General features: G+C 37.0%; 1 protein-coding gene across 1 annotated transcript in view; it reads left to right on the top strand.

Moving 5' to 3' along the window:
• LOC100267296 (chloroplast envelope membrane protein) overlaps nucleotides 1–23,504 on the top strand; it is a 50,574-nt gene extending 27,070 nt beyond the window's left edge. The window contains exons 5-7 of the mRNA XM_002266994.4: nucleotides 5,178–5,275; nucleotides 5,635–5,770; nucleotides 22,965–23,504. Coding sequence (XP_002267030.2) covers nucleotides 5,178–5,275; nucleotides 5,635–5,770; nucleotides 22,965–23,033 — 303 coding nt within the window. The 3' untranslated portion in view covers nucleotides 23,034–23,504. The remainder of the gene's footprint in view (nucleotides 1–5,177; nucleotides 5,276–5,634; nucleotides 5,771–22,964) is intronic.
• The last annotated feature ends 2,701 nt before the right edge of the window (nucleotides 23,505–26,205 follow it).

Raw genomic sequence — 26,205 nt, 5'->3', positions numbered from 1 at the left:
TCTAAAATAATTTGCAACATACTAATCATAAACCTATTTGAAGTAAGCAATTAAGCTTATTAAAAAGTCTTAACTAGAAATTTGTCTTTCCATACAAAAATCCATAAATCAAGATTATGACAATTCCCCAAAAAGTAGTAGTAAATATAAACCACTAAAATCCAAATAAACTAGTCTCATTACTAAACAAATAAAGGAACGTCTTGAGCCCTTCCTACCCATATCACTCCTTTCTAGAATCAAGTGTACTTGAAAACATTTAATAAAAGGAAAGAGCTCAAAAGCCCAATAAAGGGTAGAGATCAAGTATATTTATTTTACAAAAATGAAATAGGGAATGTTTGTAACATCAGTAAAATCATACAAAGCAAACTTGTATTACATGTGCTATTTTTAGAAAAACATCAAATTGAATTTTTTGGGTAAACATGCACATATTAAAAAAATTTCTAGTTGTTAATAGAATGTCCGTCATAATGGGACTTGTAAAAGTGCCTATTGTTGTGGGACTTACAGGAGTGGCTAGCTTAAGATGTTCCTTACTTGTTGGTGGACGAAACCAAAACCAATCTAATGTTATACCATAGGTCAATAACTATCCTATTGACTAGGTTTTCAAATTATCATTACCCCACCAAGGGTAAGAAAGGTCAACATCTTTTCCCTTGTTGATTGGACTCAGATAATCAGAATGCACATGTAAGGTAAAATATAGTTGCATAAGAATGATTCCCAATTTTAGCATTTCAAACTTATCTAAACATTTTTCAAAATTTATAAAAAAAAATATAGTTAATCATTGGAAAAAAAAAAAAAACCCCATATTTTTACTGGATTCCCTTAGTTGAGTTAGATGATCCCAAAGGAACAAAGTTGTAGAAATTTCTTATGAATCACCTAAGAGATCTAAAGGAATCCTTTAAACTAAAGTTGTGATAAATGTTTGTAATGACCTACTCTTAGCCTTGTAAAATTTTGTCTGCTTTAAGCCCAATGGGCCCTCATGGATTTAAAACATATCTACGAGGTTAAGAGAAACTCATACATATATAATGTCTAATGTGGGATATCATAATCACTTCGCCCCCCTCCCCCCCCACCCTACCATGCAAACATAACGTCCTCGTTGTGTCCTATGGGATTGTGGAGCCAAACAGACAAACACCTCTTACAGGCCAAACAAACAAAGTACCACATTGAGGTCAAGGATCGGCTTTGATACCATTTGTAACGCAGCCGTGTAGATACTGTCTATTTTAGACCTAATGAACCCTCACAACTTTAAAATGAATCTACATGGTTAAGAGAAGTTCATACATATAAAATGCTTTAAAATGTGATATCTCACATTGGATAAGGAAAAAATTATGGATTGTGGAAAAAGTTTATACCACTATATACATATATATGAACTTCTCTTAACTTTGCATTTTAAAGTTGTGAGGGTCCTTTGGTTCAAAGTGGATAATATCTTCATAGTTGGGGGTTGATCGTTACATAGCATGTCTTTGGTGTCATCTCTTTGCATCTCTCTATTATTGCTATTTCAGCCATGGTTGATTCATGCATCTTCACTCTTTAGTTCAAGATGAAATGGGAAATAAGTATTTGTGCAAAGAGGGTAATGGGTAATTGTTAATTGGATAATATCATTTGAAAGGTATTTGGGTTTAAATGGGCAATGCGTATTTGATGGGAATTTGGTTCATGGGTACTTGATGGGTATTTGGGTTTAAATTGGTTATAGGTATTTTGATGGAAATTTGGTCATACATTACATGCTTAATGGTATTTTGAATTTAAGTTTACATTAAATGGCTTATGAGTATTTAAGTTTTTAAATAGAATATGGATATTGATATATATATATAAAGATATGGGTATAAAAATTGGATATTGTAACCATCTATTCATTTTCAAATATGTTGATTCAAGTAAAAATAAAAAATAAAAAATTAAATTTTTTAATTGTTTTATATTGAGTATGTTTGATAGGAAAGATAAAGTTACTTTTTTCAAAGATAATCCATTTTTTTAAAGTTGCATTTTTAATACTTGAAAATATATTTTAAAATTTTCGAAGTATTTATTTTTTAAAACAAACTTATTATAAAAAAAAATATTCATTTTTATTATTTTCATCTTTTATTTTTTGAAAATAAAAAATAATTTTTATTTAAAAGCTACAATTCCAATATATTATATACTAGATATTAAAAATTGTTATTAAATATAAAATTAGGAATGATAATGCTTTACTAAGAAATGGGCACCCCTATTAGTATTGTGCAATTGAGTTATGGGTTGATTTCGCATAGGGTAATTGGATTATATGATCAATGAAAAGAAAATTGAATAATTATATGAAATTAAAATTATATAACTCTTTTATTTGATTATGCGTTTTTTATTTATAAAATTAATTATACTTTATTCAAATACAATTATATCAATGATAGAAATTTAATTTGGTTGTGACTATCATAAAGTAATATCAGGATTGTGGTAGGGTGTATATAGAGGATCACACTATATCTATGATTGATTTTATAGATTGTTTGTTTGTAAAGTAATGAGGTGGTCTTTTTTTTGTCTCCTTACTTCTTCGCTTTTTAGGGTATTATTTGTATACTCCGTGTGTACTGCTTTCGCCGCTTTTAGGCGTTTCTTATGCATGCCTTTTTTACCTATCAAAAAAAAAAAAAAAAAAGTAATATCAGGAAGTTAACAATTGCTTATAATAACATTAGATTAAAAGTTATAATTAATTTTAAAAATTATGATTAATTAAATTTGGGTTGAAATGATTAAATAAAAAAAATTTAATTCTTAATATTATTGTAAACTAATATGAATTTAGAATATTTAAACAATGTTAAATATTATAAGCTTCTTGTTTTATCAACTTTTTTTTTAGTTTATCTAATTCTATTTATTTTTCTAATAATTTTCATAGTTCTTTTTTTAGAATCTTTTGAGCTTTTAAACTAATATATTTTGCATATATGATCTATGATGCCAAGACTAATGCTCTTGGATACCTCTTGAATCAATGATCGATACCATGACTTTAAATTATAGTTGGGAGCTCCTTTCAAGTCTCTGACCATTTGAGATGTGGTAATGAAAAGGTTTTTCAAAAGACTAGCATTGTGGAAAAGGTAATAATACTCAAAGGATGAGAGACCCACTTTGCTAAAAAGTGATGAGGGATTCACTTTACTAAAAAGAACTCTTAGCTGCCTACCAATTTACCTCATGTCCTTTTTTGTTATTCTTAAGTTGATGGCATTGAGACTAGAGAAAATTTGAAGGGATTTCCTTTCAGGAGGAGGAGCTCTTGAGATGAAACCCCATTTGGTGAATTGTTCATTGATCCGCAAAGATATAAAGAAGGGGTTCTAGGTATCAAGGAGTTGGTCATTCTTAAGAAAGCCTTATTAGGAAAATGGTGTTGGAGATTTCCCCGGATAGTTTTATTCTTTGGAGAAAGGTCATGGTGGGAAAGTTTGGGAAAGAGCTAGGAGGATGGTGCTCTTGGGTTAGGAGGGAAGTGTTTGGCGTTAGATTGTGGAAGACGATAAGAAAAGGATGTGAAGTTCTTAAGAATAGGACTAGTGTGAAGAATCAAAATTTTGGTAAGATGTATGGTGTGATGAGATTCCTTTAAAGGACTTTTTTCAATTTATATTCTCTTTTGTAGCTTCTAAGGAGGCTTGGATGGATGATGTTTTGGTGATAGAGATAGGGCTGATCTTGTGGAACTGTGTTTTAAGACATTTTTAAGATTAGGAGATGAATAACATTGAGTAGCTAGTTCAGAAGTACATGTTTTAGGAAGGAATATAGGAGATGAGGACAGAATGATGTGGAAAGCTAATAAGAGTGGGGGATTCTCAATAAAGTCTTTCTACTTTTAACTTCGAGTTGGAGAGGGAAGGGTCTTTCTTTTCCCATAAAGATAGTGTATGGCTCTTAGGCTCCTCCTACTAAAGTGGTTTTCTTTTTTCTTTTTTCTTTTTTTTCTTTTCTTTCTTTCCTTTCTTTCTTTTTTTTTCTTTTTTTTTCATGTTGGAGGCTGCATGGGGAAGGATACTAATCATGGACTGACTCAAAGTAAGAGAATGATTTTTGACGAGTTTTTGTTATATGATAAAAATGCAAAAGCACCAGCAAACCATCTTGTCATCCATTGTGGCAAAGCTGGGGGGCTGTAGCACTTTTGTTCCCTTTATTTGACATCTTGTGAGTCTCCTTTCTTTGTTGAAAGAATTGTAAATGGGTAACAAGAGAAGAAAGGCTCAAATAACAGGTCCTCTTTGCCTATTTTGGACAATTTGGCAGGAGTGTAATTGAAGAACCTTTGAATGGCTGCAATGCTTAGATCAATCTCATAAGAATTCTCTTATTTGCAACCTATATTTGTTGCCTTGAAGGTCTCTTTAAAACGATATTCAAGCTGGTTCCCTGTCCCTGCTACACTCCATTGAGTGGATGTGCTGTAAGTGATCAGAATATGATTGTGTGTTGGTTGTATCCTTTTGGTTTTTAGATGTATACTACCGGTGTACTAGATGTGCACCCCTTTTTCTAACTGGCATTTTGATAGATTCTCATTTGCCTATAAGAAAAAAGTGTACAAAATTGGCATGCACCTTTTGTCTTCCAGAGGAAGACATAAAATCTGCTGACTTGGATTTCACCCATGTTAATGTGAGCAAGTTGGGTTTGTGGGGACCCATGCCTGTAGAAGAGGAAGAGGGGGCAGGTTGGGTTGGAGGAAGGCTTCCTGCTGACCCTGATCTACTGGGGAGGATACCTTGCCTCATCAAACTTTGTTGCTTTGATGGATGTGAATCCTTTTAACTAAATAAAACAAAACCCAATGGTTCATTTATACTGAAAACAAGGGAGAAACTGCTCTGTATATAAAACGACCATTTTATATTTTATGTTGGGGTGATTTTGAAACTCAAACTATTGTCAAACATGATGCTGTTCTCGAAAAAAAAAAATTTGTGGCCGCAGAATGGATATTGCCTGCTCATAGTTACACATATGCCTATACGTTTGCTTTCTGCTTGGCCATATGTTCACAAAGATTAGCTAGATCTTCAACTCTATCTAGCTTCCTATTAACTATTTTTTTTTTTCCTTCTTATCCCTCTTTTTTGCAGGTAGCTTTGCTGAAATTTACGGGGTATAAAATAATAAACAATATTTCAGATACTGGGAAGGCATTTCTTATAATACTTATCACAGACATTTTTTTAGGGTAAGATTAAAAGCACTGAAATGCTCCTTGTTCCCTTAACATTATTTATTTTGCAAAATAATTTCATCTGATTGGGCATATGGTTTAATGGTTATAAAATTGGAATCACACTAGAATTGATCTGATATTAACTCATTTCTGAGATAGTAAATATGGGTTGGATTACCTTCCCCTTTTCCCTTGGGATTCAACTTATCTTTTATTGGAAATGTTTGTATTCATTAACTATTAATGCATTCATCAGGTACTTGGAATAATTTAAATGTTATTATTATGTCAGATAAAAGAAATATTTGGTGTGACTCTTAGTTTTAAATATTTTGTAAATATGACAAGATCATGAAACTGCATAATTGCAGGTATCATTCTGAATCTGGTTGGCAGACATTGTTAGAGGTAGTTGTGGAGCACTATGGGCTTGAGGTCGATCAGTCTGCCATTACAATTTTTGTCTGCTTGATTCCAGTTGTCATTGATGCTTGTGTGAAGCTTTGGGTATGTTCTGAAATTGAAATTTTTTGTTGTGAATGACACTCTTCATTATCAGCATGCACCATACATGGATAAGGTTCATTTCTGCATTCTCATTTGGCAGCTCTCTTTAAGGAAGTAAATTGTGTAGTTAGTTGCTGGAAATAAAAATGTGAGGGCTGAGTTTCATTCCCTGAGTGGCAGTCTTCTTTTTAATGTCTTTCCATTAATATTCCATGATTCTCTATGTTATCTGCTATTCCCTGCTACTGCATCCTGTTTTTTTGCCCGCTTCTTTTTTGTATTTTCTTGTGTATACTTGTTCTGTGATAATGCATGCATGCAGATGTTTTTTTGATAGGAAAACAGGACATATATTAAGCAGTGCCTAACAAAAAAAGATGCACCCGATGCACACAGGTGTTATACAACAGGCACCAAACAAAGAAGAAACAAACAGAAAAACTTCTAGACAAAACAGCCTCCATAAAGACCTTATTATCTGCAATTAAGGCTATCTAAACAATTCAACAATGGGCAACTGTCCATTCCTAACAAAGCACATACCACTCCGAAAAGGTATTTAATGAAGATCTCCTTTAAACATTGATTTGGTAGCTCTTCCTCATTAAAAATCCTTCTATTACGCTTTCTTCACATGCATCAAAACAAGCATCAGGGAGCCATGCACCCAACCTTCCTTCACCTCTTATCCAAACCCCTAACCATCCACCCCAAAATGAGATCTTTCATTGAATTTAGAAAACCCACTTCAAACTGAAGATTTGCTAATAGTAGATTCCACTAATTTTTAATTCTACTTCAATGGATTAGAATGTGATTTGTTATTTCTTCACTTATACAAGGGCTGCATCTCTTTACAACCATCCATCATCTCTTCGTTAGAGTATCTATGGTTAGGATCTTCCCCCATTCTACTTCCCTGACAAAAATACAAGTTCATATAGTAGCACAAAACCCCTAAATTTCTTTAGGAGGGAACAACTCATTATTCTGAGCACATGAGGAATAGTGATAAGACTTCACTCGGAAGTTTACCTTCCTATCCTCTTGCATGTGTAAACTTTCGATCCCTGCTTCAAAAACCTTTATGGAATGAATAAGATGTAAAATTGAATCACCACCTTCATTTCACAATCATGAAGGTGCCTTATAAATTGCAAGGACCATGGGCCTCCACCCTCTCCCACGTCTTCTTGGTGTAGTATTCCCAGCAAATGCTAACTTGAAAAGTAAGGGGAAAACCTCTTTCAAAGAATGCTTTCTCACCCATATATCCAATTGGAATTTGATTTTCATATCATTTGTTACTAGGATAGCCATTCCAAGATTGAACTTTTCCAATCCTTTTCTAATATCTTTCTATAAACTCACTCCAAAAGTCTCTCGCCTCTATAATGCACCACCCCCATCCATCTCCCAAACTTACCTTAGATGATCTTCCTCCATAGATTATCGTTCTCATGAGCATGCTTATACAACCATTCGCCTAGCAAGGCCAATTTCAGAACATTCAATCTTCTAATTCCCAAGCCTGCAAGCTTCTTATCCTTGTGAAGTATTGTCCAACTTACTAAATGCATTTTTCTTGCCTTTAAATGACTTTCCTGATAGTCTCTTTGAATTTTTTCCAATGCAATTCTAATTTTCATAGGCGTTGCAAATAGGGACATGAAACATATTGGAAGACTCCTGTGGATATGTTTTAGAAGATTAATCTTCCCTCTTAGATAGGTATTGCTTTTTCTAGGAGGTCAATTTCCCTTTAAATCTTTTTGCTACCAAGTCCATACTACACGAGACCTTATAAAACACTTCAAAAGGCAAACTAAATGATGAGGCAGTGAGCCTCCCAATCTTACGACCAAATAGGGATATCAATATATACACCCCCCTCTACCTCATCAATAGGGAATCATTTCATTTTCCTGAAAATTAATTTTCAAATTTGACACAAGCTTGAAACAAGTCAAAACCTATCTTTAGCATAAAAGAAGAGTGCCATCCACAAATAGTAAATGCGAGACTTTACGATGAAAACTACTAATATAGCTACCATCCAAGTAGACTACAACCAAGTTACTCTAAACACCATCAAAGCTAAGATTTCTTAAAGGAGAAATCTAGGGAAAACCCTTTGTATAGATTGAAACCTGAAAGTTCTGAATAATCACTTAATATATTTCTTCTAAAAAAAAAAGAATAAATAAAAGTCCTTATAATTAGGTTTTTCCCTTTTATAATGCTATCCTTGAACTACTTTATGGTGGTTTCCAAGATACAATAAGTAGCCTTTATATATACTAGTAAAAAAAATAAAATAATGATTAACCTTTTGACTTTTAATCTAATAACAAATTTTTCCCATGCAAATATTTGACTATTCAATTTTGTTATCAATTCTCCGTTAATGACTGCATCATTCTCTCCTCCTTAGAAGAAGCTTGTCCTCGAGTTTGGTGCTGTTGGAGGCATATTTTACTTTTTCATTACAGTATGAATATAAATCTGAAATCATTGAATGTTGAATCTATTCCCATATGTTTTGGTAGATCAACCACATAAGCATTCTTTCCAATCTTCTTGATGATTTTGTATGGTCCTATTTTTCTTTTGCTTAGCTAGGAAGAAGAGCTGGTAGGAAATCTTTCCCTGCGTAGGTACACCATCACCATGTCACCTTCTTAGAAGCTTTGGTTGCGCTTCTTCTAATCTGCATTTTCCTTCTTGGAAGTTGGAAATGTTAATTTCTTCTTGTAGTTCTTTCATTAAGTCAAGCATGTTTTCACCCTTTAAGCCATTTCTTCCTATTTCTAGTGAAGGAGCTAAATCATAGAGATGCATTAGCTGCCTTTCATAAATGACTTCAAAAGGACTTTTTCCTACAGTTTGATGCTTGGAATAGTTATAGGTAAATTTTGCTTGTGCAACCATAACTTCGCATCAAGCACCTCAATAAATCTCCCGAACTTCTATTGACAACCTTAGTTTCTCCATCTGTTTCAGAATGATATGAAGTACTATACTACAACCTAGTTCCAAGCTTCTTCCATGAAGTTCTCTAAAAATGAGAGGAATTTGGAGTCTCGATCTAATGTAATTGATTTTGGAACTCCATGTGATCACACAATCTCTTAAAAGTAGAGATTTGCTATATTTGCATCCATAGTTTTCTTGTAACCAATGAAATGAGCCATTTTTGAAAAATTGTCAACCACCATAAAGATGGAATCCATTCCTCATTGACTTCTTGGCAGCCTTACTACAAAATCTATGCTTACATCTCCCTAAGGAGCTACAACAATTGACAATGGAGTAGGAGTGCTCCAAATGGGAGAGGGAGAGCGAGAGAGAGAGTGTGAACGCGGCGGTGAGCGAGAACGTGATGAAGGAAAAAGGCGTGTTTATGCCGGCGAGGGAGCTGAAGATAAGGAGGGGCCTCAAAGAAGATGAAGGGGGAGCAGGTTCGCAGTAGAGTCAAAGGTGTTCGAGCTGGAGATAATAGAGAGAAGAGGAAAACCCCAAATATTTATAGAGGAAAGTAAGGGTGGAGTCTCGTCTTGGGTCAGAGTGGGAGTGGAGAGTTTAGGGTTCCTAATGGAGGGCCTAAACCACTATATAAGGGACGAGAAGGAAGACAGATGGGTAAGCGAATGGAAGGAACAGGGGAGATCCTACTCTCTGTTGCGAAGCGCGAATAAAGCGGGATGCTTCCTCAGGCTAGGGGTAATTGACTCGAAATGAAAACAATACTGTATCTACATCCCAAAAGGCAAAGGAGGAAAAAAGGGATGGGCTGCAATGGCAGAAAATCTACAGATATTGCGAAGGTCAATCGGCAGAAAGGACAATATGCAAGAAGAAATGGTCGGTGAAAACCTGGCTGTGAAGAGAACGTTCACGGAAGTGGTGAAGAGACCAATCTGCAAAGATATAAACTCAGTTAAGGTGAAGGTATGGAGGGAGGAAATCCACAGAAATCTGGAAAAATTGGAATATTGTGTAGTTGGGAGTTGGAACCCTAGGTCAGGCAATATAGAAGATTTGGAGAAATTGGGGAAATTTCTAGCGAGCTCTTGGGGATTGAAAGGAAGGTTAGGGTTGGCAAAATTGGAGAGAAATAGAATCTTGTTGGAATTTGAATCTTTGGGTGAAGCTCAACGGGCTTTCCTGTCAGGAGAGAGAACGATGGGAGGGCTTAGGCTGAGATTTGAAAAATGGAGTCCAAGGACTGGCTGCAGGGAGGAGGAGGAACAAAGTAATGAAGTTTGGGTTAGAATCTATGGGCTACCAGTATCGTTGTGGAACCCGACTGTGTTGAGAAGGGTGGGGGATGAATGTGGTGGCTTCGTTGCCATCGATCCGCAGACGGCGAAGCTGGAAGAGCTCCAATGGGCTAGGATTCTGGTTAAGATGGATGGCGAAGCAAAGCCAAGTACGCTGGAGATTGGGATTGAGGAGGAAGCTTATACCCTCGTCTTCTGGTGGGAGCTTAGGCCGTTAGTCAACAAGATTAGGGTTGACAGTCAAAAAAGGTGGGAGGTCAGGGGTGAGAATCTCTCACGCTCCGGCTCGCTCGTGGAGATGGAATCGGACATTGAAAAGCCCGAGGAGCTGCTATTGTCAGATGAGGGGACGAGGAGGCAGAAGAGGGTTATGGGCCGGGAGGGGTTAGCTAATTGGGCCCAAGTATCAGAGCCCATAGGATATGAGAGGAGGGCCTGTGGGCCGAGTTTTTCGGGCCTAAAGTTAAAGAGAGTGGTGAAAGAAGGTGCGGGGCCTGAGGCTGGGCCGTCCAAGAGCTGGGCTTTTGACGGGGATGGCTCTTTGATGAAGAGGGTCGGACCAATTAAGCCCACAGCCCAAGAGTTAGTATTCGAACGGCCCGAGGTGCTGATGCATTCAGATAAGGGGCTGGGCTGGTAGGAGAGGAACTTGGGCTGGAAAGGAATAGCAGACCAGGTCCAGGCGCTAGTGATAAGGGGCATAGAGAAGAGTCCATGTGGGCCGAATGTAGTGATGGGCCTAAAGTTAAAGGAAAGGGTGGCCATCTCTGCTGGAACAGAGGCTAGCCAGCCCAAAAGATGGGCTCATGATGGGAGAGACCCAACGTCTGAGATGGAAGAGGCCAGATCAGGTGGGTCCATGGCCCAAAACAAAGGTAAAAGACCCCTAGAGAAGGAAAGTCTTCTGGAATGCAGAATTGCTAGCAACGGGAATTCCTTAGAGGGAGAGCACTTAGTCATCTGGGAGACAGAGGAAATAAGGAAGAAAAGGGAGAAAGCCATACTCTCAGCAACAGACAAGGCTCTGGCAGAGGAAGCCATGAGGTATGATTCTGGACTAAGGATAGAGGGGGAAAGGGGCTATGGGGTCTTCTCATCTTATCCTGTATTCTTTTGATCGGACTCCGGAGGGGGAGTCTTTCGATCACTCTAGGGTGCTAGGGGAAATAAATGAAGTTGGCCCCGGAATGGAGGGCAATGGATGCTGGGACTTGGTAGAATTCACCAAGGACCGTAATTTGGCTAGGGGGGTGGAGTGGAATTCAAAGATGACAGAACCTCAAGAGATCAGAAATGAGAAAGAGGATAGATGGGAGGAAAGTAGCTTGGCCAAGTTTAGTCACTTTTTGGGCTTTTCGATAGAGGGGCTAGAAAAGGAAATTTTGAACTTTTTGATCAAAATAAGAAAGAGACGGGAGAGAATTCATAGCAAAGAACTAATGGAGAAGTCAAAATTTGAAAGAGAATTGAAGAGGCTGGAGTGTTCAGTTGATTATGAGAAGGGGTATAAGCAAAAAGGCCCTTCACAAGGCAAAGGGGATTAGATTGCAGTAGATTAATGAAGCTAAAGTTGTTAAGTTGGAATGTGAGGGGGGCAAATGATAGGTCCAAGAGGAAAATTATCAAGACATTCATAAGGAATCAAAAGTTGACTTACTGTGTATTCAGGAGACAAAAATTCAGCTAATGTCGGAGGGGGTGGTGAGAAGTTTAGGCTCGGGAAGGTTCTTAGATTGGAGGGCTTTGGATGCGGATGGGGCAGCGAGAGGTTTGTTGATTTGTTGGGATAAAAGGTCACTGGAAATTGTGGATTGGGAGGAGGGCCAGTACTCCCTTTCGTGTAGATTCAAGAATGTGGAAGATGGGGTTGTTTGGGTGTTTACGGGAGTCTATGGTCCTTTCACCAAAGAGGAAAGAGAATGCTTGTGGGAAGAGATTGGGGCTGTAAGAGGAATTTGGGACAAGCCTTGGTGCTTAGGGGGCAACTTTAATAGTACCCTTTTTAAGAGAGAGAGAAGCCGACAAGGGAGAATAACCCCAACCATGAGGAGGTTTGCTTATATTATTGATGATCTAGGGCTGGTAGATCTTCCGCTGCAAGGGAGAGTGTTTACTTGGAGTGGGGGCCTTAACAATCAGTCCTGGGCTAGATTGGGCAGGTTCTTGGTGTCTCCTAGTTGGTTAGATCAGTTCAATGGGGTGATTCAAAGAAGGTTGCCTTGTCCTGTTTCTGACCACTTCCCCCTTCTTCTAGAAGGAGGCGGGCTAAGGAGAGGTCCTTCTCCTTTCAAGTTCGAAAACATGTAGCTAAAAGTTGAGGGTTTTCTAAACCTTATTCGGAATTGGTGGAGGGAAATTGAGGTCAGAGGCACTGCTAGTTACAGATTGGCAGCAAAGATGAAGGAGCTCAAACAGAAACTAAAAGTTTGGAATAGAGAGGTCTTTGGAAATCTGGAAGGTAATAAAAGTGCAGCCTTGCAGCAAGTGGATTATTGGGACCGTGTGGAAAGTGAAAGAAGATTGTCTTTGGAGGAGACAAAATTAAAAGAGGAAGCAAAGGAAAGTTATAAAAAATGGGTTCTCTTGGAAGAAAGTCATTGGAGACAACTCTTAAGGGAGAAATGGCTTAAGGAAGGGGATAAAAATACGGGATTTTTTCATCGGATGGCGAATGCCCACCGTAACAACAACTCCTTGGACAGAGTTAAAATTGATGGGGTTTGGCTCTTAGAGGAACAGGAAGTAAGGGAAGGGATTGCTAATGCTTATCAGCAGATGCTCTCAGAAGACTTGGGGTGGAAGGCGGATATTGGGAGGATCCAATTAGATCAAATTAGCCAGCAAGAAGCAGAGAATCTTGAGATCCCATTCTCTGAAAATGAGATCCATTCAGCCTTGATGGAGATGAATGGGGATAAAGCCCCTGGGCCAGACGGTTTTACTATGGCATTTTGGCAAAGTTGTTGGGATTTTGTGAAAGGGGAGATCTTGGAGATGTTTAAGGAGTTTCATGAGCAAAGCTCCTTTCTCGAAAGTCTCAATAATACTTTCCTGGTTCTGATTCCTAAGAAAGGGGGAGCGACTGATCTGGGAGATTTTAGACCCATTAGTCTCTTGGGGGGGCTATACAAATTGATGGCTAAAGTGTTAGCTAATAGACTCAAGAGAGTGTTAAGCAAAGTGGTAGCCCCAACTCAGAATGCATTTGTGATGGGAAGACAAATCCTTGATGCTTCTTTAATTGCGAATAAGGTGATAGACTCGTGGCAGAAAAGAAAAGAGAAAGGGCTCATTTGTAAGTTGGACATTGAGAAAGCGTATGATAGCATCAACTGGCAGTTTTTGTTGAAGACACTACACAAAATGGGATTTGGCTCAAAGTGGTTGGGTTGGATGTAGAGTTGTATATCTTCAGCCAAGTTTTCAGTTCTAGTTAATGGGGTTCCAGTTGGATTTTTCCCAAGTTCTAAAGGGCTTCATCAAGGGGATCCCTTATCTCCTTAACTCTTTGTTCTAGGAATGGAAGTTCTAGATGCCCTAATTAGGAGGGCGGTTGCGGGGGGCTACCTCTCAGGTTGCAGTATTTAGGGTGATAGGAGACACAATCTCAAAATCTCTCATCTTTTCTTTGCGGATGATACAATCGTGTTCTGTGAGGCTAATAAAGAGCACCTAACACATTTAAGCTGGATTCTTTTGTGGTTTGAAGCAGCTTCAGGCCTAAGGATTAATTTGGACAAAAGTGAAATTATCCCAGTTGGTGTGGTGGAGGAGATTGAGGAGATGGCAGTGGAATTAGGGTGTAGGGTGGGCTCGTTGCCTTCTCAATACTTGGGTTTGCCATTAGGGGCTCCTAACAAAGCCCCTTCAGTTTGGGATGGGGTGGAAGAGAAAGTGAGGAGGAGACTAGCACGGTGGAAACGACAATATATATCCAAAGGGGGGAGAATCACTCTCATAAGAAGCACCTTGGCTAGCATGCCAATTTATCATATGTCTTTGTTCTGGATGCCTAAGTCAGTGGCTAGGAGATTAGAAAAAGCTCAAAGAGACTTCCTATGGGGAGGGGGAAGTGTGGAAAGGAAAGCTCATCTAATCAAGTGGGAGGCGATTTGTGAGGATAAGAGCAAGGGAGGGCTAGGCTTAAGGAAGCTAGTGCTCTTGAACAAAGCTTTGCTTGGTAAATGGATTTGGAGATTTGCTTATGATAAAGATAATCTTTGGAAGCAAGTGATAACGGCGAAATATGGGCAAGAAGGTCATGGTTGGAGAGCAAAGAGGGTTTATGGGGCGTTCGGAGTAGGGGTGTGGAAGGAAATCTTGAAGGAAACTGAATGGTGCTGGGATAACATGGGGTTCATAGTTGGGAAGGGAAGCAAAATCAATTTTTGGACTGATGTTTGGTGTAATGGTACAAGGCTATCCCAAAATTTCCCTCACCTATTTGCTATGGCTTCTCATAGGAATGCTACGGTGGAGGAGATGTGGGATCAGAATTTCGGTCAAGGGGGGTGGAATCTAAGATTTTTGAGGGACTTGAACGATTAGGAGATGGATATGATAGGGGACTTGCTCCATGCTCTGAGGGGTTACAAACCCTCTATGGAGGAAGACTCAGTCTGCTGGAAGGGAGGAAAGAATGGAAAGTTTAGGGTCAAAGAAGTGTATAGATTGGTGGCCAGATCCAATGATATTGTTTTTCCATCAAGATGCATTTGGGTGGATTCAGTCCCAACCAAGGTTGCATTCTATGCTTGGAAGGCTACATGGGGGAGGGTGCTCACTCTTGATAGACTCCAGAAAAGAGGATGGCAGCTTCCTAATTGCTGCTTTCTGTGTGGTTGTGAAGAAGAAACTGTAAATCATATACTTATTCACTGTATAGCGGTCAGAGTTCTGTGGGATATTGTTCTTGGATTATCAGGTGTGCAGTGGGTCTTTCCAGAAACTGTAAAGGAGGTCTTAACTAGCTGGAGGGGCCCTTTTGTGGGAAAGAAAAGGAAAAAGATATGGAAATCCATACCGTTGTGTATTTTTTGGACGGTTTGGAAAGAAAGGAATAGATTAGCTTTTAGGGGGGGAGTGTTAGATATTCAAAAGCTTAAGAATTCTTTTGTTTGTAGTTTGTGGAGCTGGGCTAGATTGTATATTGGTGAGGAGCGTATGTCCCTTATAGGGTTCTTGGAATGGTTAGCGTCCAATTAAGGGGTGGTGAGTCTTATTGGTCTTCCTTTTTGCTTTGAGAGGGGGTAGTTGCTTTATATACCCCCTGTATACTTTGTAACTTTCCGTCTCTTCATTAATACATCTTGCTTTATTTATCAAAAAAAAAAAAAAAAACAATTGACAATGGAGTATATAAACCTGTAATCTAAGTTTTTTCCTTTTGATTCTTGGCATGCTTGACACTTTTCAACAAATTTGTACACATCCCTCCTCATTTTTGGCCAAAAGAATTTTTGTTTGATCATGTCTTACATTACCTAAAATGTCCACCTAAGCCTTCATCATTCATGTTTTGGATGATCTTTTCTCTTGAAGAGCAATCTGGAACTATGGGATCGCATTTTTCATGTGCATCCTCACTTGATGGTGAGACTCTTTTGTATTGTGAAAAACTGATTTTTTTAAAAGTTGGAGTCCTCACTTATTTTTGTTTATTTTTCAAAGAGAAAATAAATAAATAAATAAAACCCAAAATGACTCATTTTTTAAGGAAAAATGTGTGCGAAAAACAAATTTAGATCCGAGGTCAAGCTATTTATTGGGAAAGTACCATAGGATAGCACCCCTCTAAGCTTAAAAGGGTCTCTATTAAACAAGTGAAGAGAACTAAGACAATTGACTAATAGACTAATGGATACCAAGAGACAACAATAAGAATATATAATAAGGCTATGGTGATGAAGACTCAAACCATAACATGCATGTAGATCAAAAGAATCAAATAAACAAAGAAGAAAGGAAGCGTACCTCAACAATGCCCAAAATGGCGCGACATGCTTACATAAGAGAGAGAGGGTTAGTGTACAAGTAAAATAAGAGACATAATATCAAAACAAAAACCACCTAACATATACAAGATATAAACAATCAAAATCAAGAGTCAAAGATGGCTAAACCAGGAGCAAAGTAAGCTAATATACATTAATCATGCCGAAAGATCAGAACTTGGCAACAAATATGCAATCACAAAATAAATCTAAATAAAATAGCTAGAGGGTGATTATGCTATTGGAGAAGACTTGTCTAACATGCATAAGATGTTTATAATATAAATCAAAAGTCAAAGAAGGTCAACAATGTGCCAAAAGGGACAAAGTTAACAAGTTTATACAAGAGATACAGAAACTGGACAACAAGCAGGTAGTTACAAAATAAATCCAAATAAAATAGTTAGAGATGATATAAAATCTAAACAAAAATTCTACAACATATTCATAGTCTCTAGAATACAATTCAAAAACCCAATGTGTCTAAACATGTACCAATTATCCCAAATTTAACTAAACATCTTATTGCTCAAAAATAGGGTAGAACAAGTCATGCAAAAATAGAATTATTTGACAAGCACAAAGGTGAGATAAAAATCAAAACAAAAATTCTACAACATAGTTGAAGTGTCTAAAACAAAATAAAAATATCTATGAGACTCAAACCTGTACCAATTATTCGAGATTTCAAATAACAATTCATAACTCTAAATTCAAGTTAGCATTACAAGCATGAAAATATGGAATTAATTCATAAGTTTGGAAAATGATTTTTGAGCAAAACCAAAGCCAACTAGATTATTTAAATCTAGAATACCGGAAAAAAAAATAAAAAATAGTTAAAAATTCATGAGCTAGGATTAATTTGCAAAAACATTTCAAACATAAAAAATAGGCAGAATCTTGACACTTGGAAAACTGATTTATTCAACAAACTTGGAGAAGGTTTTCTTAACAAAACGGAAATTCGTTGATACATTTGAGAAGTCTAAAATACCATCTAAGCCTAAAAAATATTTTAGAACAAACCGAAAAGTCTAGATTTGCAAAAAGGACTTTGGGGTAAAAAAAACATGGTTGTAAGCAAGCAAGATTTGAAAATTAAAGAATGTGGGCTTTTCCAATACCCAAATTAATTTCCATGGACTAATCCACATCCTCAACCCTCTAATGATCATGGAAAGAAGCTCACAAGGACTAGAGATAATCCAATTAAATTGAGATTTGCAAGATTAATCTATGTTTCTAAAATCAATAAAATCTGAAAATTTTAAATTGTAAAAATTAGTGATATAGGCTAAAGAAATGAGCCATGGACTAATCCACGAGCCATTCACTCCTTCTCAACCCTCAAATAGTATGAATCTGAACTCAAAAGAGGCATAGAGGACCAAATTAACACTCAAGTTTAGAAAAAAGTGCTGAATGCACATACAAAATACCTATACAAAAGGATATTCTCATGTGAAATCATTCATTATGCACCAAAGAATATGACAACCATTAATGATCACAAAATGACTATAATCTCAAACCCCAGTTAGCCATAAAAAAGGGATTCAAAAGGGTTGAAAATGATCTATTAAAAACCAGTTTGAATAATGTTTTCAAAAATCACAAAAATTATGAAAGCAACTATCAATTTTCTCAAGCATATAAGTAAGATCAAAGCCTATGGAAGGAGGCTTGACCTTGGGCCACAAAATTAACCAAAGAGGGTTTGAAAAAGGGGGTTTACAACCAAATTTGAAAAGAAAACCTAAAAGGACAAAAAGAGGCTTCAAAGAGTCTTTTCTATAGAAAATCTCTTTGGCAAATAAACAAACACTCTGTGGCTCTCAATTTTTTTTCTTTTTTTTTTAAAAAATTAGTGAAAAAAGCTTTCAAAAACCATTAAAATGTACGAGAAAAAAAAAAATCATCAAAAGAAAACAAGGATTTCAAATCCAAGCAAAGCCTCATTTCATGATTAGATTAATGGGCTTGAAAATGGGTAAAAATACCCAAAAGTGATCAAAATCAAATCAAACCAAACCTCAAAATGACTATGCAATAAATTAGATCAAAGGTTAGGCAATCCCTTAAGCAATCAAGATGAATCAAGAGAAAAAAAGAAGAGAAATAATCATAGATAATGAACAAAATAACCAACAATCAAGTGTGTGGCCTCCAATATCCATACCTAATTTACAAATCAACTTAAGAATCAAGAGAAGATGAAAATGAATTGAGAATGAGAAGGAGATAACAAAATCCAAGTGAGCTTACCAAGGATTCTCTAGACAAGTGAACACTTGCCTTTTAGCAATCAAGTTACTCCAGACACTGTCGGAGCCATGATTTCTTAAAGGAGAAATCTAGAGAAATCCCTTATAATAAGGTCTCAAAGGGCTAATTTGGTTTGTTTGCAAGAGACTAAAGTTTAGCTAATGACAACTCAATTGGTGAGGAGCTCTAGGGCAGGTAGATTTCTTGATTGGAGAGCATTGGAATCTAGGGGAGCTTCAAGTGGTGTTGTGGTGTTTAGGGATAATAGGGTTTTCTAACTTCTAGAGGCGGAAGTGGGTGCCTTCTTTATTTATTGTCCTTCCTAGAATTGTGAGGACGACTTCAAGTGAGGAGAGAGAGCCTTTTTGGGTTGAATTGGCTGGTATTAGGGGGTTATGGGGGGGACCCGTGGTTTGTTTGAGAGGATTTCAACATAGTTAGATTCCCTAGGGAAAAAAGGAATTGTTCCAGGCCCACTTCTTCTATGAGGCGTTTTTCAGAGATACTAGAAGAATTCAATTTGTGGGATTTGCCTCTAATTAGAGGTCCTTTTACGTGGTGCAGGGGTTTGAATAATCGCTTTGCCTCGAGATTGGACATCTTCCTTGTTTCAAAAGATTGAGAGAGTCATTTCGGTAACATTCTCTTGATTGCCCTCCCTAAACCAATCTCTGATCACTTTCCAATGTTGTTAGATAGTGGTGGAACGAGGAGAGGTAGAACCTTTTTTAGGTCTGAGAACGTATGGTTGAAAGAAAAAGGTTTCTTAAAGCAAGTTAAAACGTGGACAAGCTATATGGTGAGAGGCTCTTTTAGTTATATCTTGGCTTGGAAATTGAAAGAGTTGAAAAAGGATTTAAAAGTATGGCTTAGAGTAGTCTCAGTTAGGAAGGAAGAGGCCATGTAACAGATTGGCTTTTGGGATATAAGGGAGAGGAATTCTACTCACTTCTGAAAAGGGAGATGCTAGGAGGTGTGCTATGGAAGAGTATGGTAAGTGGCTTTGATGGAGGAAATCTCCTTGAGGTAGAAGTCCAGGGCTTTGTGGTTAAGGGAGAAGGATAGGAACACTTGTTTCTTTTGTAAGATGGCTAATGCTTGCAAAAGAAGAAATTATTTGGCTAGAATCAAAGTGAATGGGCCTTGGCTTTCACAGAATATAAAGATTTAAGGTTGGTGTTGCGAATGCTTTTCGTTGTCTCTTCTCAGAGGGTGGGAAGTGAAGGCCTAGTATTTGTGGTATAGCCTTTTCTTGTTTAGAAAATGTAGATGTGAGGGCCTTAGAGGCTCTTTTCTCGAAGGAGGAGGTTTTTTATGCTTTCTCTGGCTTAGAAGGGGATAAAGCTCCTAGGTCAGATGGTTTCATTTTGGATTTTTGGTAGCGATGTTGGGTTTTTGTTAAGGTGGAGGTGATGGGTTTCTTCAAAGACTTCTTTGAGAGAAGTTCCTTTGTGAGGAGTTTGAATGCTACCTTTTTTTGGTCTTCATTCCAAAGAAAGGTAAGGCGAGGGATTTAAAGGACTTCAAACCCATTTGTTTGATAGGAGGGTTATATAAGCTTCTAGCCAAAGTGTTGGTTGATAGATTAAAGAGGGTTGTCAGCAAAAGTAGTTTATGATTTTCAGCATGCTTTGGTGGGAGAAGGCAAATCTTATTAGGAGTGCATAGGCTTTCCCAATTAGAGTGGTTTGGAATTTGTGGGTTCTTACGAGATTTGGTTTTTTTTCATGGGAAGCATCTTGGGGAAGGATCTTAACTTTAAACTGCTTGAAAAGAGGGGGGGTTTCTTTAGTAAATAGATGTTTTATATGTAAGAGGGAGGAATCCATTAACCATTTTCTTTTACATTGTGTTACAATTGAATATTTGTAGCAGATGATTTTCTCATTATTTAGGTTGCAATGGGTGATGCATTATTCGATTAGATTGACGTTGCTAAGCTAAAGTGGGGTTCAAATAGTGTAAAGACAGAAGAAAGCTTGGTTAACTGCCCCTTTGTGCCTTCTCTGGATCATTTGACGTGAAAGAAATCAGAGGGCTTTTGAAGATGTGGAAACTTGGGATCAAGTGCTTAAATCTTCTCTCTTGCTTTCTTTTTTGGACCATGTTAGGCTTCACTTAGAAGGAAATACCATGTCTTTGTATGATTTTATAGATTGATTAGGAGCCAAGTAGTTATGGGCAGGTGGTTTTGTTTGTGCCCTTCTTTATTTGTTCTTTCCGCTTGGCTCCCTTTGTATACTCCTGGTGTATGTTGCTGTGGATTTAAGACCAATAAGAGCTTCTACAATCAAGAGAAACATATGAGGGAAAAAGAATCACCATGTTGTAACCCTCTGAAACATTGAAAAAACTCTATGGGGGTACCATTTAGAAGGACTAACAATCTCACTGTAGATATACAAAAATGTATCTGCCTGTCCATCCTTGGGATGTGGTGGAGGAAAGATTCCACAAAGACTTGTTATTTGGAAGCAACAATATCTATCAAAGGGTGGAAAGTGGACTTCAATTAAAAGCACTTTGTCTAGTTGTTAATTTACTTTGTCCCTTTTTTTCATTCCTAGAATGATGAGTTTGAGACTTGAGAAGACTCAAAAAGGCTTCCTTTGAAGAGGTGGAGCCTTTGAGAAAAAGCTTTCCTATAGTGAGGTGACTGATTGCTTGTGAGGATAAGAAGAAATGTGGATTTGGCATTAAAAAACTTATCTATCCTTAATAAGGCTCTTCTTGGCAAATGGTATTGGAAGTTTGTTGTAGAAAGGGAGCTTTTGTTGAAGTAGGTTATTTTGGGGAAGTATGGGGAAGAAGCAGTTGGTTGGTGTTCTTATGAAGGGAGGGATGTGTATGAGGTTGGATTATGGGATGAAGTTCTGGAAGTATATCTGGCATTCAACATTCAGAAATGTTGAAGATAGGTTGATTTGGAAGGATATGAAAGACATGAAATTTTTAGCAAACCATTGCATCCTTGTTTGGAGTTGAATATTGGTATGCAATTTCCTACCAATCTAATTTGGAATTCATGGGTTCTGACTAAGGTGGGTTTCTTTGCTTATGAAGCAGCTTGGAGACAGATTTTGACCTTAGATCGGTTAAAAAAGAGGGTATGGACATTGGTGAATCTTTCTACCTTTGCAAGGATGAAGAAGAATCAGTTGTTCATATACTTTTGTTTAGTACCCAAACAAGGCTCTTACAGCATTTATTATTTTCTCTATTTGGAGTGGAGTGGGTGCTGCTTTCTTCTGTTGGAGAGGTTCTGTTCGGTAGGCACAAGAGGTTTATGGGGAAGAAGCATATAAAAGAATATAGGATTGCTTCTTTATGGTTTTTTTGGGTCATTTGGATAGAGAAGATTGAAAACATGGAAAATTTTGATCAGGCCTTCAAAACATCTTTTCTGAGTATGCTTTTGGTTGTGGGTTAGAATGTTTATAGATGAGGATTCCATGTCTTTTTTAGATTTGATTGGTTGGTTGTATTCAAAATAAAGAAGGGAATTTTTTGTTGCTTTTTTCTTTTTCTTTGCCATTTGGCGCCCTTGGCTACCTGTGTACCTCAGTGCACTCCTTTTTGTTGGGTGATGTTTATATAATTTTTGTTTTCTTATCAACAAAGAGTAAAATAAAAGGAATTTCCAATTTATATGAGCAGTTTACCTCGGTGCAAACTAATTCTACCCTTGAACTTTTTTTCCTTGAATCAATAGCCTCATTAGCAATTAGGGCTGTATAAAGAATTCATTTGCCCCCTTAAAGCACTCTAATGCTTGGACACCATCTTTCCAATCCTATTAACAAGAATTTTGCTGGGAGTTTACATAGGCTTTCCATTTAGGGTAATTGGCTTAAAATCATTAACGTCATCTGCTACACTCTTCTTATGATAAGAACCATAAAATTAGCATTGAGATTGCATTCAATAGACTACTACAGCGCCATCCTTGCCACCATAGTCCAACAAACTTCTAGAAAGCCATTGTGAAGTCATCAGGGTTTGCACTGGATGTATTGTGCAAAATATTCAGTAGTTTCCCAGATCATGCACAATAGCCTATTTAGGGTTTGTAGGCTGTTCTGCTTCCACAATGCCACATATATTTGTTGCAATTTTCAGGGTTTCCTCCTAAGTTGTTGAGTTGTCCTCTTAGGACCAAGAGGAAAGGCTTGAAGACTGGTTTCAAACATTTCATAGTTTTATAATAAAGATTAGAATGATATGATGCAATTTTATTGCATTATTTGCTAATTATATTATAAAATTCCATCAGGATAATTTACTATCTCTTGTCCTCTCCAAACTCTTGTTTCCAATTTTTGAATCTGCATTGTCATGAAACTGTCATTGATTCAAGATATTACTCGTATCTTTTGGTCTGCAAGTGTCAACATCTTCAAACACTTGAGCTTGTAGTTTGAGTAAACCCTTCACCTGGTAAGTGATGAAAAGATGATGAGGATCATTGGTTCCTGATTACATTAGAATAGATTCCAGATATATGGTGCTTCTTTTGTTAGAGGGAATTCTTTTGTTTGAAAAGTTGTTCACAATCACCCATTATTACAAGAGCTCTTTTATCTAATATAGCTTATGAATTTTCTGTTGATATTGTTTCTTCTTCTTATTGTTGTTATGTCTGTGGTGCAGTTGTTTAAATTCCTTCCAAGATTATCCCCAAGGGTTTCAAATATTTTCCGGGAAATGAAGCGTCACTAGCGGAATTTTTTAATTGAATTCTCTCATCATCTAAGAAAGTGCAGGACAATTTTCTGTTTCAATTCCTTCACCATCCGAGGAAGTCCAGAACAAGGTTGCTTGTATCATCAACATTTCCTTTTTTTCCCACTCAATTTTTATTTCGTCTTCCTTCATAGAGGTTTGGTCATGTTTGTAAGTATAACTGAATTTGGAGAGGAGGTCTCAGGCTTTGCTGAAATGGGGCTCAATATTGTGTATGAGTGAGAACTTGTGGTGTTCAGATACCACTCATTCACATCAATCAGTTCAGTTAGTACTGTGACTTCCATTAAGAATAATCATTTCAAACTTTATATCCATGATCCTACACAACATATATATTACAAAGTTTCTTTTAATCCCTGTTGTAAGAATAGCTGGATTTTTTCATGTAATATTGGTTAGAATTACCAAAATATATGGAATGTATATCAGAAACCTTTTCATTTATTGCTTGGAAGACTTTTTTTTTCCTACCTTTCACCTCCTTTCTGTTTCCTGCCATTTCCAGTGTTAAAGATAACTCTGGCCAGCCCATGGCAAGGCAATGTCAATGCCAGGTATAATTATATGGTTGAGTGATTCTGGACCTCTGTGTTGAAGGCATGGGAAAAAAAAAAAAGGAATGCAATTATTTGGCCATCCCCCCTTTTTTGTAAATCATATTTTTAGGGCAATGTTGTTTGGAGGATTTGCATTGATTTGATTGTTATTTATTTATTTATATTTTGATATATTTTTGCATGTTGACCAGAGAATTTGATCTGATATGTTTCAAACTGGTAAATTCGAAAGCTGCCTTGTCTGTCAACACTCATTGTGCGGTGCTTTTTATTTTGCTAATTATGTATAAATTAATTAATCATTGTGCTCAGACAAGGGCTATTCATATACCCCAGGGCCAGTGAGGGACAACCCTTCTGTGTGGTATGTGTTGGCACTGGACTAGGGCTATTCAAAAAGCATGAAGGGAGAAATAAATAAATACAAGTTTGTTGTTAAGGTATTTTGATCGATTCAAAGAGCTGTAGGTTACATGGATGGTTGCGTGGATGATTTTCCTGGCCACCTTATAAGCCTTTCTTTTTTCTGGATATTCTTCATAAATCCCTTGTGCAATAATTCTTATTATGGGGCATGAAAATTTCCTTTCTTGATATTGGGTTGGAATCTTTTCAGAACGTCTTTTTGAAAATTGGAAAAGCTACATGATAATAACTAAATAATTGGATAGGTGAAAGTTGAGAGAGAGAGAGAGAGAGAGAGAGAGAGAGAGAGAGAGAGAGAGAGAGAGAGAGAGAGAGAGAGGAGGGGGCAAAAGTGGAGTTGGTTCTTACCACCTATAGAATGCAAACCTGAGAAGGAGTAGGGTGGGTAGATATGAGATGGATGAGAAGAGTATTTTGCTTGTTTTCATTGACTTATTTCATTTGCATCGTTTACACATTAATCACCACAAGTCTTATAGCTCCCTTTTCCCTTGTGCTTCAGACATGCACAGCGCTGGACCTTTCGACATGTTCAAGTTGATGACTTGGCATTGAGATTGAGGGGAGCTTTCATTGGATCTTTTTGCTGTCTTTTTTTCATTGCCATCCCCTTCAGACTTTTGGTGGGGGCGTAGGTAGTAATTGGAATGGAGTTTCCATCATGAGCTGGCTTTAGTTAGCGAAGTGTGTGTGAGGGACCAAAAAAGTCCCAACCCTTGCGTAGAGAAAAAGTAAGCCTCCTATTGTCGTCATCACAGACCTTACACCCAAGAAAAAAGGACAGCAATAACGCCCCACTTTTGATTCTTTAATTTCTTCGTTCTTGTTTTTTTCTCTGTATCTTGTTTTGAATGTATTGCTTTTAGCCTTGTGATGCATTAAAGGGTGGGGGTGGGGTGGGCTATCTAGCCTCATAGGCATCAACTACCAAAATTTAAATTGTCCAACTGCCCAAGGTCCCCTCTCTAGATTTCCAATAGGGGTACCATTCCATTCTTCTCGGATTGGGGAAATTGGGTATTGGCCCTGTGACAACAAACAACCAGATAAGCAAAAAAAGGGATAACAAAAATAAGTGCTGAGCCACATTTTTTCATCCAACTTATTAAAAATTAAGGCAAAGTTTATATGCATTAATCAAATTAGGAATCAAATGTAACACATACTTCTTTTTTCTTATCTAGGGTTACACCCATGAGAATAGGAATGAATTATAATACCATGTGAAAGAGTGATTCAAATTTTGACATGATTGGATTTTAATTTTTAGAAAAATAAATTTTTATTCTTATTATAATTTTTAAGAACTATAGCCCGTGTTACACTTTGGTCCTTGGACTAAAAAAAGTTCCATTTAGGCACTTAAATTTCATAATTTTTTCCCATAGCCCATTTCATAAGCTGCCTGTTTAACACGCTAATGAAATGAGTTGTTGGGTGTGATTAGGCACTAATGTCAAAAAATTAACTAATATCAAATTCCCTTCAATCCATTTGGTAGTAAAATTAGCTTGGTTTTCTTCCAAACCCTTCATAATAAATTGAGGTTCACCGTCTTTGAGGTTGACATGCAATCAACCTATTATTATTGTGGGGGGCTTACTCAGTAAGTAACCTTATGGATAAATTCAAATCTGAGGGGATTTTATGGTTATGATCAGACAAAAGGTAAGTTTTCATACATTTTGGATCTATTTCACTTCTATTTTTCATCTTTAATTTTCACTAAAATTGTGCTTTTCTTAAATTCAGATTGATCCTCTAATGTGCGAATGTTCGAGAAATATTATACCGGGGTTGCTAGGAGGTATGAGAAGGATGGAAGATGAAAAAAAAAAAACTTTTGGCAACAGTAAAAAGGCTATGGTTGTGCTTCATTTTATTTTGTTTAGTAGTTGCTTAATCAAGTTTATGAGCAATTGGTTGTTTTATGCAAGTTGTGATGGGGCATAAATTTGCCCTTTAGACAATAACTTGAATAACTATGTAACTTGTATTGATGCATATCTAATAATTAGAAAGCTATAGAAACCTTACTAGTTTTTACGTCATTGAATTCTTAATGTTGTATTCTTTCACACTTAATCACTAAACAACTTATTATTGAGACATCATCCAATAATGCAATTGTGTTGCATATGAGGCTTAGAATACCATAAACA

Source organism: Vitis vinifera, chromosome 11 (assembly GCF_030704535.1).
Source record: "Vitis vinifera cultivar Pinot Noir 40024 chromosome 11, ASM3070453v1".
Lineage (NCBI taxonomy): Eukaryota > Viridiplantae > Streptophyta > Magnoliopsida > Vitales > Vitaceae > Vitis > Vitis vinifera.
Note: the sequence above shows the minus strand (reverse complement) of the source record. Positions and strands in the feature narration are given on the sequence as shown.